This window comes from Podarcis cretensis (assembly GCF_951804945.1).
Source record: "Podarcis cretensis genome assembly, chromosome: 3".
Classification (NCBI taxonomy): domain Eukaryota; kingdom Metazoa; phylum Chordata; class Lepidosauria; order Squamata; family Lacertidae; genus Podarcis; species Podarcis cretensis.
In genome coordinates this window covers 63746712-63763948 of record NC_137172.1, presented here as the reverse complement: position 1 = coordinate 63763948, position 17237 = coordinate 63746712, and the positions used below count along the sequence as shown (strand labels likewise).

At 41.4% G+C, this 17237-nt stretch overlaps 1 protein-coding gene across 1 annotated transcript in view; it reads left to right on the top strand.

The window, feature by feature from the left end:
* The first annotated feature begins 1311 nt into the window (after positions 1-1311).
* PEX7 (peroxisomal biogenesis factor 7) overlaps positions 1312-17237 on the top strand; it is a 52819-nt gene continuing 36893 nt past the window's right edge. Inside the window, exons 1-5 of the mRNA XM_079970974.1 lie at positions 1312-2102; positions 4192-4249; positions 5788-5938; positions 11009-11086; positions 12660-12768. Coding sequence (XP_079827100.1) covers positions 1946-2102; positions 4192-4249; positions 5788-5938; positions 11009-11086; positions 12660-12768 — 553 coding nt within the window. The 5' untranslated portion in view covers positions 1312-1945. The remainder of the gene's footprint in view (positions 2103-4191; positions 4250-5787; positions 5939-11008; positions 11087-12659; positions 12769-17237) is intronic.

Genomic DNA, 17237 nt, shown 5'->3' with positions numbered 1-17237 from the left:
TGTTTGGGGCCATGCAGACTGGAGAAAGCAGTCAATGAAAAAGTTAAAAGCTGATGGTGTTTCCTGCTTGGCAGGGGGTTGGACTCGATGGCCCTTGTGGTCTCTTCCAACTCTATGATCTATGATATTCTGTGAATAGAGATTAATTCTTTCGTAGTTATTTCAAGTAACACACATTTTAGAAACTCAAAGCTGCCTCTTTTCAATCCTAGTAATGCTATCTTACTGGCAGAAAGTAAAGCAGCATTCAGATTACACCAGTGTCCAAACTTTTTTCAAAGAGGGCCAGATTTGATGAAGTGAAGTGCCATGAGGGCCGACCAAAGGGCCAACCAATGTTGTTGACCTTTTGTTAGGATTGAAGTTGTTGAGCAGAGTATTTTTCCAGATTAAAAGGGAACCATTAAACAGATTTTTAAACATTTGCCATGTCAAACCAGTTCACTAAAATCTGAAGTGAACATTTTATAGGACTATGGCAGGACCCATCTAAAGTTTATGGCAGGGGTGGCCAACTCCCAAGAGACTACGATCTACTCACAGAGTTAAACACTTGCAGTGATCTACCCCCTTTTTGGGGGTTCAGGTCAAAGTTGTTGAGCTTTTTCAGGGAGGAGGTTAAATGTTGAGCTTTTTGGGGGGGGGGCGCAGTTGTTCAGCTTCTTTGCGGGGAGCCAACGGTCTGCCAGTGATCTACCGCACATGCCCATTACTCATTGCTAGGCTTCCTCTTGTGCTTTTTTTTGTTAACTCTGCCTTTTTGCTTTGGAAAACAAACTTGCTAAATGCACCCTGCCACATGCTCCTGTGCTTTTTTGAGGCCTAATTACAATAGTATCTTCGGTTTAATGCATTTGTCTATTTTTAACTTTGTAAATTACCCTGGAATCAATGCTCATGAAGATCAACATTAAAAAATTCCTTCCAGTAGCACCTTAGAGACCAGCTAAGTTTGTTATTGGTATGAGCTTTTGTGTATGAGCTTTCGTATGCATGCACACTTCTTCAGATACCATGCACATGCATGCACACGAAAGCTCATACCAATAACAAACTTAGTTGGTCTCTAGTTGGATTTTTTTTTTTTTTTGTTTCAACTACTGCAGGCCAGCACGGCTACCTACCTATATCTAGAAGATCAACATAGTTCTAACTGAAATAAATTAAAAAATTCAATAGCTACACAGCCTTCTCAACTGCTGCATCTCCTATGGCGAGGGCTGCATCCCGTGTGGAAGTATTTCGCCTTTGTACTATATTTAATGGCCCCCAAGCCCTGCCCAACCCTCATACTTCTAAGCCCTTGTGTAGTCTGCCTTTACATAAGAGGCAGGGCCAGCCCCTCCATGAGGCAAGGTGAGGCAACTGCCTCGGGCAGCAGAATCCACAGGGGCAGCAGATCCAGATGTAAGTCTTCAGTCCCCCTCCTTGTTGCCTGATGTAGATCTTCAGGCACCCCTCCATCCCTGGTGGGGAGGGGGAGGCCGCCATTTTGTGGCTCGCCTCAGTTGCCTCAATGTATTGGGCCACTCCTTTGCACTGGGTTAGAGAACAGGATTAACGGCGCTTCGAACCACGGCAAGGAAATGAAGCTCGCCCAACTCTGCTCGCTATCGTGTTTCACGTTTCTTCCCCGCACGTGGGGGGAAACGTCCCTCGAGCTGCGACGAGGAACCGGAAGCCTCGTTGAAGAAACACCGAGCAGGCTACTGCTATTGCAAGCCCTAGGGCGCTTCTCCATTACCGCCCCGCCCCAGAAACTGGAGAGGCGGCGCTCTTTGCCCAAACCTATGATGGCGGCGGAGGCGACCTCTGCCCACAGTTCCGGCGGCCGGAGCTGGGCGGGGCGACGGCGACGGGAGCGGGACCTCCCCACAGAGAAGGAGAGGCGGCAGCGCCTCTCCCGCAGCCGGCCCGGGATAGCTCGAGCGACGCGGTTGAGACTATGAGCCGCGGCGGCGGAGGTGGTGGTGGCGCGCCGGCGAAGCCCCCGAGGGCGCAGGCCTTCCGCCTGCCCGGCCGCCACGGCTACGCGGTCGAGTTCTCGCCTTACCTGCCCGGGCGCTTGGCCTGTGCTGCCTCGCAGTACTACGGGATTGCAGGTGAAGCGGCAAGCAGAGTGCGCATGCGTGGAGAGGGGCAAAGCCGTGTTGTGTTTTCCAGGCTGCCCGGTTCTTCCTGCCCATCGACGTTGGTGGAAGGATGTGGTTTGCCGGGCAAGCAATTCTTCCAAAAAGAGTAATCTAAAAAGAAATAGAACGGCATCCCGTTTGCATGTTTGCTCAAGCCCCGCTAATTTAGGATTACCTTCCATGCAAGTGTGATCCCAGCCTTGTTGACTTGACAGCAAAGCCCCACGGATTTCGGTGGGGCTTGTTAGTTGCTGCCGCCTAGGCTTGAGGGCTGCAGCCTTGAGATGAGTATGCGCTCAGTGGGGCTTGCTTTGGGAGCAAGCACGCTTGTGGTCGGGCTCGTGCTGCGACGTTGAAAGGTTCCCACAGTGCATAGTAGAAAAAGGCAGTGCTTTTTTTCTTTAAAAATGTTTAGGGGTGCTCTCATTTGGACTCCAGAAAACCACCATTTTATAATTCAAATCGGGAAAAATAAATACAGTAAATGGATAAAAGTACGAAGATTTGCAAATGTTTAGGGGTATGTGTACCCCCAGAAGAAAAGCACTGGAAAAAAGTGTTTATAGAAGGCATCCGAATGGAAGAAGCGTGCTGTAGGATTTCTTGTAAGATTCTGAGCTGGAGGAAAGAGTGTTAAAATAGCTCTCCTGTTATGTGCAGTGTCAAAACTGTTTACTAAAACACACATACCTAATCCCAATCGTTTCCATGGTTGTCTCTGCTGATGATCGGACATAGGATGTGCTTTTTTGAGGTACTTGTGGCTGATACTTAGGTATAAAGACCAACCTTAACAGTGTTTAAACATAAGGGCCTAAGAACAGTCCTGTTGGATCAGATCAAAAACCCAGTGGCCAACAATATGCCCATGGAAAACCCATATGCAGGACACTCTCCACTTGTGCTCCCCAGCGACTGTTATTTACAGGCATATCACCTCTTCTACGCACTAAAGGACAACTTCATATACTGTATATGCCACCGTAGTATCTTCTTTGTTTTAGAAAATGGTTGATTCCAAACTGTAACACTTAACCGTCTGTTAAGATAGATAGGTTTGATTGTGTAAGTGGAAAAAACAACTTGAACACCGGGTATTTTATAGAATTGTTTTGCAATCCTATGCATGCTTTCCTGAAAGCAACTCCTGTAAGTCAGTCTTCTTAAATCACCATTTGGTGGCATTGGACCTGACATTCAAGCTTACTTAAGATATCTAGTCATGTTCAGCTGAGGTTTTAAAATGCTTTGTATTAAGACTACTGTTGAGTGTCCTGTCACTTCTTACCAATCCCATACCAATGAAGAACATGGCTCTGGTCTTGCACCAATAGTATTAATTTCATTGGATTTGTGCAAAATAATGTCCTGGTGAATTATGTGCTTGCATGACTTAATATATAAAACAACAGAATTCTACACAGTATGCTTACATAAAATATGTAAGGTTTGCTGTATTAAGTGGTGCTTACTTAACAGGTAAATATACTGCAATTGACAACAATTAAGTGCATATTTATACAACTTAATGAAGTCAATGGAGTTAAACTCCCACAACTTTCTGTGGCTACTGTTTCTTTACTAAGGTTACAAGAGTAGTAGTTTACAAGCATTTTATTGTTGATTTCCCCACCCTTCTGCTTCAGTGTCTAACTTTGCATTTTCCCCATCACACATTTCTAGCAGTTGATTCCTACCCACTTTGGCATTTGGACTCTGCTTTTTTCAACTGCTGCCAGGCCAAGTGGTCAATGCAGTGCTAGACAGATAAATAGCCTGGCATGGTACAGACAGCTATCATCCTAATAATTCAAGTACTTCACTCTAATCTAATTATCCTAAAGTATAGTCTAAAGATAGATAAGACCACTGTTTGCTGCATTAAACCAGATTGAAGCTAGTCTATTCCTGATATTTCCAGGCAACCACAATTATGCCACATTGGGTTCTATGGTGGAATAATGACTATAAATTAAAGAAAGAAAATAAAGAAAATAAATACTATATTCTACTATAAGGTATTTCCTTATTTTCAAAGGGTAATATTTTTCTTTTTCAGGTTGTGGAACTCTGGTAGTATTAGAACAAAATGAAGCTGGAGTTCATCTCTTTAGAAGGTACTATTGTTCTATAATTTATTAATAAAAATATAATCATATAACCTTGATGTGTAGGAATTGTCTCTAACCATCAAAATCGGAGCAGTCAAATAAAGGAAGTTGCGATCAACATTTGGACTTCAATGTTATTTTAGAAACTTCATTTTGCTTCTGAATCCAAGCCAAAACTTGGATTTAATGGAACAAAAATGGGATCCTTGGCTGCCTGGGATATATTTCCAAAATTAATTTCTGATTATTCTTGAGAGATAATCTTTAACTACTTTAGCTAGGCTGTAGTGAGGATCATTCATGTGCTCTGATCCTTCAAGGGCAAAGTAGGTTTATTCACAGGTCCAAATATATAGAAGTGCACAAACTTTGGAGTGTCTTGGTGAGCCACAAGGTAGTGCCCTGTTCCCCTCACCACCTGTACACTTTAAACTTAAGGGAGAAGGGAGACTTTCTACTTCAGGGATGCTGAGAGGGTCTCCAGCGTAGTCCAGCTGAAGGGATATGATACCCTTTCTCCTCACTAGATTCAACTACTGGGGCTTGTCACACTCACCAGAATGCCATGAGAAACACAATGGCAAGCATGACAATTAGAATTATGGATTCTTGCAGGTGTGTTTCTGCAAAATGATTTGCATTCAGAAGAGAATGTGTGGATGGGGATACCTGTATACACCCATTTAGGTGCCAATGAGTGCTTCTATCTGCAGTCTTGGTGCCTAAGTTGTGTCCAGTACCTTGTGTGTGACTACATCTCTTGACTGAGACCGTGGAATTTTAGCTACAATGCTACTTGAATGCTGTTTAGAACATAAACCCTTTAAGCTGAGAAGGGATTTAAAAACCAATAATGGGTAAGTGGCTGAGGCCTACCATTTGGCAGACTGAGGCCTACCAGACCCCAACCCTTACATAAAGTTTTAGGGCCTTGAAAACAAGGCCAGGGGAAGCAACTGAGGAGGTGGGCAACAACACTCTTGAGATTCCTGACCAAGAAAGACGTCAGCTTATAGGTTTTACAGCCAGCGCAGGTGGTGGAGGGCACACACAAGTTGTGTTGCCCCTTATGGAGATGCAGGAAAGCAAAGCTTAAAGCAGTGGTGAGGAACCTGTTGACTCTCCAGTGTTGTTGCACACCAACTCCCATCATTCTAGTTCAAAACATAGGAGAGGCACCAGGCTAGGGAAGGCTAACTTTGTGAATCAGACAAGTTATTTATTAGTTTTTTAAAATCCTGCCCTCCTCCTAAGGAGTTCAAAGTAGCATTAGTGGTTCCCATCTTATCCCTACACAATCTCTACGAGGTAAGTTAGGCTAAGACAGAATATGTTTGGCTATAGAGTGCTCAGTGAAGCTTCATGGCTCATCCAAGATTTTATTCCTGGTTGTTCCCCAGTCCAAAACTATCACTCTTTCTATGGAACTATACTGACTCCTGAGAAGTAAAAAAAATCACTTAAATCTGCTGTCTTAGCATATGAATTTATTTAAGTTATGTACCATTTCTCATGAACTAATGTGTTGGTTGCTATTTCTTTAGTTTTGACTGGAACGATGGCCTGTTTGATGTGACATGGAGTGAGAACAATGAGCATGTGCTTATCACATCCAGTGGAGATGGATCATTACAAATCTGGGACACTGAAAAGCCCACAGGTCCACTTCAAGTCTATAAAGAGCACAGTCAAGAGGTATAATACATGATGTTGTTGCATTTCTTTTCATTCATAAATAGGGACCTTAACACTTAGGCCTACTAAATACCTACTAAGTTGGTACAATGATAAGTGCAGTATTGACTTTACTCTTAGATTTCATTTTTCATCCTTTTTCAGGGTAATAGCTTGGAATTGGCTCTTTGAGCTGAATTCTCCTAATCTCTCCATTGGTTTCTTGCCATTGGTCTTGCTCCACTTTCTTGTGTTGTTTTTGAAAAAAGGAAGATCATCTTAAAATTTAAAGAGTACTTTTATAAAGGTTAACTTATTTTTGAACACAGGAAAATCATATTAAAAATTTTAAGAGAAGCACTGCAGATGAGTTATAATTCCTTACTAAAAAGTAGAAGAATTAAATTACATCCTCTAGAAATTGTAGTGATCTATCCTAAAGTTATATTTTATTTATCTTTTTCAGAGTTGCCACACATATTGAGTTAAGCTGTTCATGTAAATGTGACCGTCTATTTAAGCAGAGCAGTGCATAGCATATAGCTTTTCTGATCTACTCGGGGAAAAACCACAGTCATTTCCTCATCCATAGCATTAATAGCAAACATAAAAGTTTTCACATTCTATAAACTGAACTCAAAAGATTTTTTTCTGGGCTACAGAAATCATTAGCTTGTATTCTCCTATATCACATGAACTTCTGCCTTCTGAAATGAGTTATTACTTATTGGCTCTCATAAAGATGCCTAACCTCTATTTTTTTTGTAGACATTGCAGCTATACGGGTTTCACAGAAGCGTGCTGACTCATAATGTTCTGCTAGCCTTCTAATATCTGAAAAATCCTTCAAGAATTATAGCTAATTTTGCTGTGGTTCATATCTGCTGAGGATTGTATTGATCATATAATTTATTTGCCCAGTGAAAAAGAATAAACTTCCTCCTAAGTATCAGAGGTTAGAAAGAAATTCACTGTTTTGGGAAGACCTGTTTTTAAGCTATTCCTATGACAAAGGGCTTGCCTCCTCCACTTATAAGTATCGGAATCTGGTGATTTCTGGAGACAATTTGAGAAGAATATGAAGACTACAAGTCTGAGCCAAATCTAGTCTCTGGGCTCTGGGCCTACCCTTGAAAGTGTATTGTTTATTGAAAAAGGAAAGGTGATTGCTCAAGAAACTACTTGGACATTTTTTTTACTGTCTGATGCAAATTCCCCACCCTGTGAAGTGAAAGCGACCCATGATGCTTGACTCCAGGGTCATCACATCAGTACAGAGGAGACACACAATCATTCCATTTGCGCTGGTGTTTGAGCCAGCACCACTGATGTGTCAAGGAAAGGGGCATGTTGCAGTGAGATGGACTTGCTGGCATCACCTTGGGCTTCACCTTCTAGCACAAGCAGAGTGTTTCCCCAGCAAGTTTCTGTCAGTAAGGGAACTGGGGTCACCATTTGAGGCAAGTGAGACAGAGGCCTTGGCAAAGATTGGATGCCCCTTGGGTTGTTGTGCTAGTTGTTAAAATGGTGGCACAGGCTCTCAGTTCTTAGCATTAAGAAGTAGTTACAAGTAGTTTGTAACTACTTCTCAATGCTAAAATTATATTTGTAGAATACAGCACAAGAAGAGACTTGATGTCCAGTGTCTCATCATTGGGGAGGGGCACTTGAATGAGCAGTACAGAGATGGGATCGAAGGCCAATAGGACAGAGCACTAGGGATCATGCATAAGCCAGGCTTATGTCTGTCTGTCTCCCCACTCCAAAATGAATGTCAGGGTCACACAGCATACAAGCAGAAGTGCAGGATTGGTGCTGTGGGTGACAAATCAACATTATATAAAACTCATACATTATCTTCAGAGCAAGGATTAAGTCTTGCACATCAGATACTCAGAGCAAGAGGAAATCTGCCTTCCTCCCTCTCCTTACTTTTGGGTGTCACATATCAGAGTTTGTGGCAGCTTGTCTATAAATATGTAAGACATAGTCTTTGCCCTAAAAATGATAATATTTTACTAAAATATTACATTATTTTAAACATAGTTTGGGGAGTGTTTCCCAACCTTGTGCCTCCAGCTGTTTTTGAACTACAACTCCCATCATCCCTGACTAGCAAGACCAGTGGCAAGGGATGATGGGAATTGTAGTCCAAAAACAGCTGGAGGTACAAGGTTGGGAAACACTAGACTGTATATTGCTTAGGAAGCAAGAGAACTGAAGGCATCAGCCATGGATTAGAGACATTTGTAGCAAAATGTGTACTGTGAGATAAAGAAAAGACTCTTGCAGGTCATCTAAACCAGTGTTTCCCAACCTTGTGCCTCCAGCTGTTTTTGAACTACAACTCCCATCATCCCTGACTAGCAAGACCAGTGACAAGGGATGATGGGAATTGTAGTCCAAAAACAGCTGGAGGCACAAGGTTGGGAAACACTGATCTAAACATGTAGCAAGATTCCAGACTGGAATATGGATACAGATCAGGCTGCCATTGCTTTTGAAGAATATCTTAATGCTTAATCCATTTGCTATGAATACTCTCATTAATGTTAATAATATTTCAGAAATAAGCCTGAGAGCTTTTCGTTATTGTTGAGAATAAATCCTAATCCTCCCAACATCAAGAGAATAAATAATATAAATATGATATAGATCTTTATTATCAGAGAGACTGTTGCTTTTCATTCTACCATTGACAGACTTGGCACTTAAAAATTCTCTGAGTGATACAACTACTTGTTTCAGAGAATAATGCTGTAAACATCACATTTGATTATAATTTTCTTTTACCTTGCCCTTGTGTTTGATCTTGTATAACCACACACCCACACACACATTACCATCAAAGCCAAACTTAAAAGTAGTCACTTGCCTGGTTGAAGGGTAATAATTGTCTCTAAGCAATATTTTTATTTATTAGGCTAGTAAAAGGTTTCACGCTAATAGCATCTCTTAGTTTGCTTACAAGGCTTATCAAAAGAAAATCAGCTGGTACAGATGAAAGTAAAATGTTTCTCATTTAAAGTCTTTTTGCATGTTGGTGGGTTCCATTTGTGCAAAGCAGGTGTCACATGCCCAGCAGGTCTATTTTTGCATACTGCATCAGGATTAGCATTCGACAATTATGGGAATGGTTTCCACAAGCAGTGATGACTTTGTGAATTAATGCCCCAAGAGGCTTATCGCGGAAACCTCAATATAGTGGTTGTCCTGCCAAATTATTTGTGTTTAGCAGCCTAGTTAACTCACAAAATAGCTATTGTTAGTCATGAGAGGAAAATAGTCTTGCAATCCTTCATGAGTCGCCTCAGATTATACTTTGTGAAGTACAATTGTTGAGATATACTTTCAGATTTTTTTTAGCAGAGTGGACAAATGAGGCTGGCAGTTCTGACATGTTGGAATCAGAACTGTCTGGATGTGGTATTCCTCCATTGTGAATCTCTGTATAGGGGGATCCACTGGTACTTTGAATTGTGAAAGAGATACAGTGCTCAAAAACCTAGGGGGTTTCCTGGTTTGGACATTGCCTTCTGTACACAATAAAGGGAGTGGAGGAAAGATGAGGGGGAAATGTGTCAGCCTGAGGATAGCCTGATAGAATCATAGAACTGTAGAGCTGGAAGGGATCACAAGGGTCATCTAGTGCAGTGTTTCCCAACCTTGTGCCTCCAGCTGTTTTTGGACTACAATTCCCATCATCCCTTGCCACTGGTCTTGCTAGTCAGGGATGGTGGGAGTTGTAGTTCAAAAACAGCTGGAGGCACAAGGTTGGGAAACACTGATCTAGTGTAACCCCCTACAATGTAGGAATCTTTTGCCCAACATAGGGCTAAAATCCACAAGCCTGAGATTAAGACTCTCATGCTCTACCAACTGAGCTACCAGAACAGGGGTGAATAATATCTGGGCAGAGGTTTTGGAGATAGTCATAGTGAGCAACAGATGGCTCTAATCATTTGGACCATAGGGACCGTCTTGGAGAGCACATTGTAAATTGCTTTGAGGTTACTTTTTAACAATCAAGTGGTATGTGAATTTTATGAAATAAATAATAAGTAACGGAAAGGTTTCAGCTTTCTGTTTTAGGAAGGGGAGCCTCGGTTCTAAAGTAAAGACTGCGGTAGTACATTTCCACAAATAATACAATGCATCTACCTACTCATTTATTTCTCATTTCATATGTCATAAAGGTAAAGGTAAAGGTAAAGGTACCCCTGCCCATACGGGCCAGTCTTGACAGACTCTGGGGTTGTGCGCCCATCTCACTTAAGAGGCCAGGGGCCAGCGCTGTCCGGAGACACTTCCGGGTCACGTGGCCAGCGTGACATCGCTGCTCTGGCCAGAGCCAGAGCCAGAGCCGCACACGGAAACGCCGTTTACCTTCCCGCTGGTAAGCGGTCCCTATTTATCTACTTGCACCCGGAGGTGCTTTCAAACTGCTAGGTTGGCAGGCGCTGGGACCGAGCAGCGGGAGCGCATCCCGCCGCAGGGATTCGAACCGCCGACCTTTCGATCGGCAAGCCCTAGGCGCTGAGGCTTTAACCCACAGCGCCACCTCATGTGGCTAAATAAGCTTGCATCTTTATGAACGTGTTACTGAGACTTCAGGTATCATTAAGCCTTATATAGCAAATAGTTTAATTCCGGGTGTTAACAAGAGAAAGCTTTCATTGCCAGTGTGGTGTAGTGGTTAAGAGCGGTAGTCTTGTAATCTGGGGAACCGGGTTTGAGTCTCCGCTCCTCCACATGCAGCTGCTGGGTGACCTTGGGCCAGTCACACTTCTCTGAAGTCTCTCAGCCCCACTTACCTCACAGAGTGTTTGTTGTGGGGGAGGAAGGGAAAGGAGAATGTTAGCCGCTTTGAGACTCCTGAAGGGGAGTGAAAGGCGGGATATCAAATCCAAACTCTTCTTCTTCTTCTTTGTTTTGCTAGATATGTAAACATTTCAGAAGGTTTATGCTTTAATTGATTTCTTAACAAATATTCTCACTGGTGGCAGGACAGAAAAAAACCACTCTAACTATAGTTTGTCTAACTTGGATGCTTTGTGAATTGGTAAACTGAAATTAATCCAATATTTGCAGGTTTACAGTGTTGATTGGAGCCAGGCCAGAGGAGAACAACTAGTAGTATCTGGGTCGTGGGATCAAACAGCAAAATTGGTAGGTTTGTACTTCTGGCTATTTAAATTTTGTATTAATTCAACATGCAGGAAGAGAATCCTCTCTTAACCTGTTCCATTCTGTTGGCTCTTTGTTTGAACAGATGCTACCTTGCTCTCTCTGCTGAAATTATACTGGCTTAATAAAAATGAAGATGGTTTAGGTCAAGAATGGGGAATCTCGGAATTCTAACTCTCATAATCCTTGACCATTAACCATGCTGGTGGGAGTTGCAGTCCAATAGCAACTGGAGGGCCATCCCTGCTTTATTTCTTGCAAATGCCATAGGCAGTGAATGAATTCAGCATCTGGAGTCATCACAGGATGTGGTTCTCCACATAGCAGAAGACCAACTGTTCAAACCTCTGTGAGAGATTTAAGAAAAAATTGCCACCGACTCACTGGGTTGATGATGAAAATAATTTTGAACATAATATTATGTGAAGCAGAATTCCTGGAAAACGAGCAAAACTACAGGTGCTGAAGTATTGCTTTTGGACCTACATGTCCTGCAGTAAGAAGTGAATAAGATGAAAACAGAAAAATAGTACTGCCACTGATATAGAAAGGATATTAGGCCTGGTTTGAGCATTCAGTTGAATGAGATAGTAGAATTCTGAACATTGTTCCCCTTCAGCTGTAGGTGAAGGCACCATTTTTTTATCCATCTGAAATTGCCTACCTCCAAAAAGTCTATCACTGTTCTATTTCTTCTTGAATAGGTTCTGCTAGCATGTTGTCATATGCACCAATTAAAAAAGTTTCACGAATAACGAAACCAGAAGTTTAAAGTTTGCTGTCATAAGTGCTGGAGAGATATTTTTGCAACAGAAACAAGATAAGGTGGTAACAAGATTCCTCTATGCACAATGTAGGAGCATTCAAGCACTCAGGTTGTATAGAATTATTCATGCAGCAGGATGGAAAATAGCTAATTTTCAGATATATAAAGCAAAGCTGCTTCATAGGTGCACATTTCTAACAGATCTTAGATTCACACTCCTACACAGAGAAGTTGTTCTAGTGGAAGATGACACCCTTTTATTTTGTATTATTTTCAGGGACAAACATGACAACAACTAGTTATTTTTTCTTTCATTTTTTTGCAATGCCAAAAGGAAGCATTTTTCTGTCTTTGAATTGGCTCTGTTTTTAAAACTATCTGGGGCTATTTAAAAATAACGAAGTTCATCCTGTGCATGTTTATGCAAACATAAATCATAGTGATTCCAATGACAGTTGCTACCAGGTAAGTGTACCTATAGTTATTCCTTAAGTTTTTAAAAAGTCAAGGGGTGACATGACTGAATTTAAAATGAAAACATAATAAGCATAATAAAAAACAAAGTTAATTTGTGTAGTAATTTTTCTCTGCTCAGTACTCAGTACTACTCAAAAGTAGAAAATGCTGCCCTGTTTATGAACATCTTATAATAGGACAATAATGTATGCTGTAGTGCACATATTTAGCAAAACAAGCCTATGTTTTTAATGTGAGCAAATAAAATTCAGTATATTGCCTTAAGTTATTACACTGCACAAACAGCTGTTTATTTGTTTACATTATATCTAGTGGGATCCTGCAGTGGGACAGTCTTTATGTACTTTTAAAGGCCACGAAGGTGTCATTTACAGCACAATATGGTCTCCGCACATCCCAGGCTGCTTTGCATCTGCCTCAGGTAAATATTTAACTGTGCAGTCATACTCAAAAGGGGAACATTATTTTTGATTGCTTTCAAATCCTGTCCAGCAGGTGGTGGTATAAATTTATAGAAGTGGCAGAAGAAATGATAAATGTATAGCTATAATTGAAGTGGAGGTTCAGTAGTTATCTTTTAAATCCACTGACTTGGTCTCTCTACATGGATCAGCAATTGTCTCACTTGAGTGAGCTAGTGGCAATTTTTCACACTGGCATTTCCACCCCACCCCCCGCTTCTCTTGAAAAAGTTTTTTCCCCCTTGCCTGTTTGTTTGTCTGTATGGCAGTATAGTGCTTTGCTATACAATCAGGCTTCACATCTTTTACCTGATATTTCTGTGTCCATGACATCAAGGTGTTCCCTGAAAAATGCACCTCAGCAAGGCTTTAGGTAGTGTGTTGATTAAATTTTGAAGCCTGTGGTTCATAAGAATCGAAAACCAACCATTGTGTAACTTCAGCTCATGCTTATTTCTTGTGTATCTGGCTGACTTTTTATCAAAATGATTAGTATCTCTTGGGGCAAGCTGAAATCCTCACAATGATTTGAAAAGGGATTTGGGAGTATAATGAAAAGGTTCGCTGCAGTAAATATGTTTTTTAAAAAAATGATTTCTAGAATATTCTTTAGGCTAACACCATCATACTGTTGCACCAATTTACTTCCTATGGTTTTCTAGGATTATTGTAGTGGCGGCATTAAGACTTAATGTTTGTATCATGCTTTTGAGTGTTCAGAGTGCTTTGTTCACATTACCTTACTGCTGTTTTTGCAACAAATCTTATATATATATACTGTAAAAGGTGGGGAGGTTGAAGGCAAACATGAGCAATAGTGGCATCCTATAGCCAATGTTAGTTTGCAAAGTAAGATAGCAAACCACAGTCTTATTCTTGGGGTTTTTTTCTCCCCAACTGCATTTTGTTAGTTCTCTGAGTACATAGCATGGAATTATTGCTTTCAGTAATGATGTCTTGAGGTTACTAATGCATGAATTACTGTGGCTTGACTGTCCGGGTCTAAGAATGGCTGCAGTTGGCATACCAACCATATCTGGTAAAATTATTTCATAGCCACTAAGCTACATGAGCTTCCAGTGAGAAAGATGGATTCAGGAGCACTCCCAAGCTCCAAACCTGTTCTTTCAGAGGGAATGCTATCTTGCCCAGAACAGGCAACCGATCAATCTCTCGGACACCCACAGTGCCTCCTGTTTCCCAGAGTCGAAGCTCAGTTTACCATCCATTCCATCACTGCAGCCAGATAACAGTCCAGATAACGCACAGTCTCTTTTGACTCAGATGTTACAGGGAAGTAGAGCTGTGCGTCATCAGCATACTGACAACATTTTGCCCCAAAGCTCTGAAAGACCATACCCAGTGGCTTCATATTAGATATCAAACAACATTGGGGACAAGATTGTACCCTGCAGTACACCTGAGTACGAGGACCAGGGAGCCAAAACACAGTTTCCAATGCTACTCTCTGGGCATAACCTTTTAGGTAGGAGTGGAGCCATTGTGAAAGAAGTGATTCCATACCCATCCCATGGAACCAGTCCAAGAGGATCCCATGGCAAATGTATCAAAAGCTGCTGAGAGATGGGAGAAGCAGTAACAGAGGTGCACTCCTTGCATCCTGCTCTTGATACAGGTCATCCATCAGGGCGACCAAGGCTGATTCAGCCCCCAAACTGTGCCTGAACCCAAAGTGAAATGGATCCAAGTAATTCATATTCTCCAGGAACTCCTGCAACTCCTTTGCCACCACCTTACCCAAGAAAGCAGTATTTGCAAACAGGTGGTAGTTGTAAGCCATAGGACTCACATATTACACATTTTTACCTTTACAGAAATAAACATTAACTAAAAATTAGGATTGTGTTTAAGGAAAGATGTACCCATGTGTGTGGGTGTTATTTTTAAAGCTCAGCATGTTGTGGAGCTGCTTTGCCTACTGAAGCAGCATAATTAATCTGTTTGATTAGTAGCAGCATGACCATCTCTCTTCTGTGTACCAAATGGATAGGTCAGCCAGATTTTTCTTTCAAGTGTAATGCCATTTAACACTTCAGAGTGATGCATCTTCCTTTCCACTCCTGAACCTGAATTATTTGAAACCAAATCTAATTTGTTTCAATTGAAATCAGTAAGAAAAGCTGGCTCTAGCCCTCAGCCACATGCAGCTCCTTCACTTGTTGCATGCCTAAAGGATGCTTGAACTGCAAGATTTTGTACATTTATTGCAGTTCACTGGCTTCTATTCTTCAGTTAGTTTCCCCACCTACCCACCATTGGTAAGGGCAGGCAAGAGTCTTCTGAGCCAAGCTCCTTCAGATGTAAAACAGCAGATAAATGCCCTTTCACTAAACAGTTGTGCTGGGCTGAAAATTTTAGACCCAAAATTGGACACATACTGTAGTGAAATGGGCATGCTGAACTATACCTTCCATTTCTTTTGACAGGCCCTTTAAGGACTATTTAATGAGCCATTTTCTCAATCTTTTTGATTAATGAAACACATTATAGAAAGAACAAGATCCAGCACATGGAGATAGAACACGGCCATCTCACTGGCTGTACTTCTAAAGATGTCGTCCTTTTCTGACCTTTGTGTTCCAGACTTGCTTTTTCTGCTGCAGCTGCTGCAGCTTTTGCAGGGAAAATATTTTATGCTTTGGCAAACTACAGACTCCTAGTTTTTGTTATTCTTTATGGTACAGAGGTCGAGCCAGGCCAACAAAGCAGCTGTGACCATTATAGACCTTGTTTTGAAGAAGATGCCATACACAGGTCTTAAGAGAAAAAGACATTTATTGCTGTGCAATAGCAAGAAAAGTTTCAAATAATGAATGATCATTTTACCTGCTTATGTTTCCCATCAGTTTTGACTGATTTCTGGGTTAATGGACCAGACCAGAAAGCAATGCAGTTGACTACATTGGGTACTGGAAAAGCACAAAATGTATTCTTCGTTCTCTGGGCTTTCCTTTTAAGAACTGTTCTAGGTCAGTACGTTGGGACATCTGGCTAGTTCTGTATTTAGTTATTAGTGTTGACAGTGGCTGGGATCCAAAGAGCCACTTACTCAGTATTGCCCTTACACTGTGACCTTTCCAGTGATACCTTGTTTGATCTGATTGGTTAAGATGAGTGCTGATAAATCATTTTACTAGGAGAAAATGTTAGTCTGTTTTTGTTTGGTTTTGCTGCCTTGGATTTCCACATCAGATGGATCTCAAGATACAATGGTTAAGAGTAATTTATCTGGATAGCTTTAAGAGACGTATGATGGGAAGCCACAAATGATGATTTGCCGCTTATGGATGTGATGTAGAAGCTATTTCGTTCTCTGGATTATTCTGTACTATGCAATACAGAAACACATGGCTGCTGTCAAACACTTGGCTTTATTATGTTATTATTATTTAAATATTTATACCACCCTTCATCTGAAGATCACAGGGTGGTGATCTTATATTAAGGCAAAATATGAATTAGCCTTTTGCACATATACATAGTCCCTTCATTCCTTCGTGACATGAACGATCAAGCGAGGAAGTCTCAAATTAACCATAGTTTCCCATTTTATCTGGACCAGGAAACCATGGTTACCAGCTTTTGATAAAACAGGAAACTATGGCTACTTTGAGACGGCCTGATTAATTTGGGTTATTTAGAGACTGCATTCATGAACAGGCAAAAGGCTTATTCATATACTGGCTTATTAAGTTGAGAGAGGATTGTCTGAACTGGATTTATATCTTTGGTTGTTTATTCCGCATAACCTTACATGCAATCAGTGCTGATTGTCCATCTTTCCCCCTAACATCCCTTTTTACCATGTTGGTTGATGTAGCACTTTGAGATGACATTTTCAAGGAATGACAAAAAGCAGCCTTCCTCATCCTAGTGACCTCCAGTTGTTTTGGAATACGGCCCCAGTCAGCACAGGCATGTGAGCTGTTACCTCCTGGTGCCTTAGACATCAGTTTGGGGAAGACTAACCTACAGGGATGACCAAGATCTTTCATGAGCTGTGAGCATATAAACAAGTTTCTTAGCTTGTTATACCAAAAATATCTACGTATATTGGCTTTCTGGATTTTGTATATTTTGCTGATTAGGTTGTGTCAAATGGGTTGGCTGGTGCTGCTTCTTAAGATAGGTGGGTTAGCTTGATTGATTATATGTACGTTTTGCCTCTTACATTGTTTCCAGCTCAATAACATTAAAACTGTCTGCCATACCTATGAGATTTTTGTATGGGTTACCGGTCAAGTCACTGCAAGAGATTAACTGCAGAAATCTGTTTCATTTTAAGTTGGCTTGAAATGTCACTTGAGAGGCATTTGTGTTCAGCATCAAAATGGGTAGGGGTTCTTTTTGAATGACACCCACTTACTTCTACACAAGCTGATAACAAAATGGCGCATGTGGTGGGTGC